The following is a 684-nucleotide window of genomic DNA, read 5'->3' on the forward strand; positions in this document are numbered from 1 at the left end:
AGGGCTGGTTTTTGAATCAGCGGCGTTGTTATTGACGCCATATTGCTGGTGTGGGAGAGTCACAGAGGGAAGCGCTGCCGCCGCCGCTGCCATCGCTTTTCATCGGCGGCCCCTAGCCGGCGAGCCGAGCCCAGCTCCGCACCTACCGTCCCAGCAACCGCCCCGGGAACGGCCGGGGGCGGAATTCGCGAGGGCGGGGCGGGCGGAGAGCGAATCCGTCGGCGAAGGAGCCGCCGGAGCCGCTCCCTGGAGAGGGCGATAGGGAGGAGGCGGAGGCCCTGACGCAGCTCTCCCCCCCACCATCCGCCCCAGACGGTGGGGAAGGCGCCTCTGGGCTGGGCCGGCTGCTGCCGTCTCCCCCTCCCCTCTCACCGAGCCCCCTTGCCCCGCGCTCCCCGGCTCTCCGCAGCCCCCGGCCCGCTCCCCCCCGGCCATGGCTTGCGGCGCCACATTGAAAAGGACTCTGGATTTCGACCCTCTGCTGAGCCCGGCCTCCCCGAAGCGGAGGCGATGTGCGCCATTGTCCGCCCCGGCCTCCTCGGCCGCCGCCGCCTCGTCCTTCGCCGCCGCCTCGCCGCAGAAATACCTGCGCATGGAGCCCTCGCCCTTCGGGGAGGTGTCCTCCCGCCTCACCACAGGTGGGTGCCGGGGCCCCGCGGCGGGGGGGGGGGGGGGGGGGGGGGG

The 684-nt window shown here is 73.4% G+C and overlaps 1 protein-coding gene across 4 annotated transcripts in view; it reads left to right on the forward strand.

Annotated features, from left to right (window-relative positions):
- The first annotated feature begins 237 nt into the window (after nucleotides 1-237).
- The window catches only part of AKIRIN2 (akirin 2), a 19,690-nt gene continuing 19,243 nt past the window's right edge, over nucleotides 238-684 (forward strand). For all 4 annotated transcript variants that reach the window (XR_004645187.1, XM_034766061.1, XM_034766062.1 and 1 more), the window contains exon 1: nucleotides 238-638. Coding sequence is in view for 3 of the 4 variants with exons in the window: in XM_034766061.1 (XP_034621952.1) it covers nucleotides 434-638 (205 nt within the window). In the remaining variant the exon portion in view is untranslated. The remainder of the gene's footprint in view (nucleotides 639-684) is intronic.

The sequence above is a fragment of the Trachemys scripta genome, chromosome 3 (genome assembly GCF_013100865.1).
Source record: "Trachemys scripta elegans isolate TJP31775 chromosome 3, CAS_Tse_1.0, whole genome shotgun sequence".
Taxonomy (NCBI): domain Eukaryota; kingdom Metazoa; phylum Chordata; order Testudines; family Emydidae; genus Trachemys; species Trachemys scripta.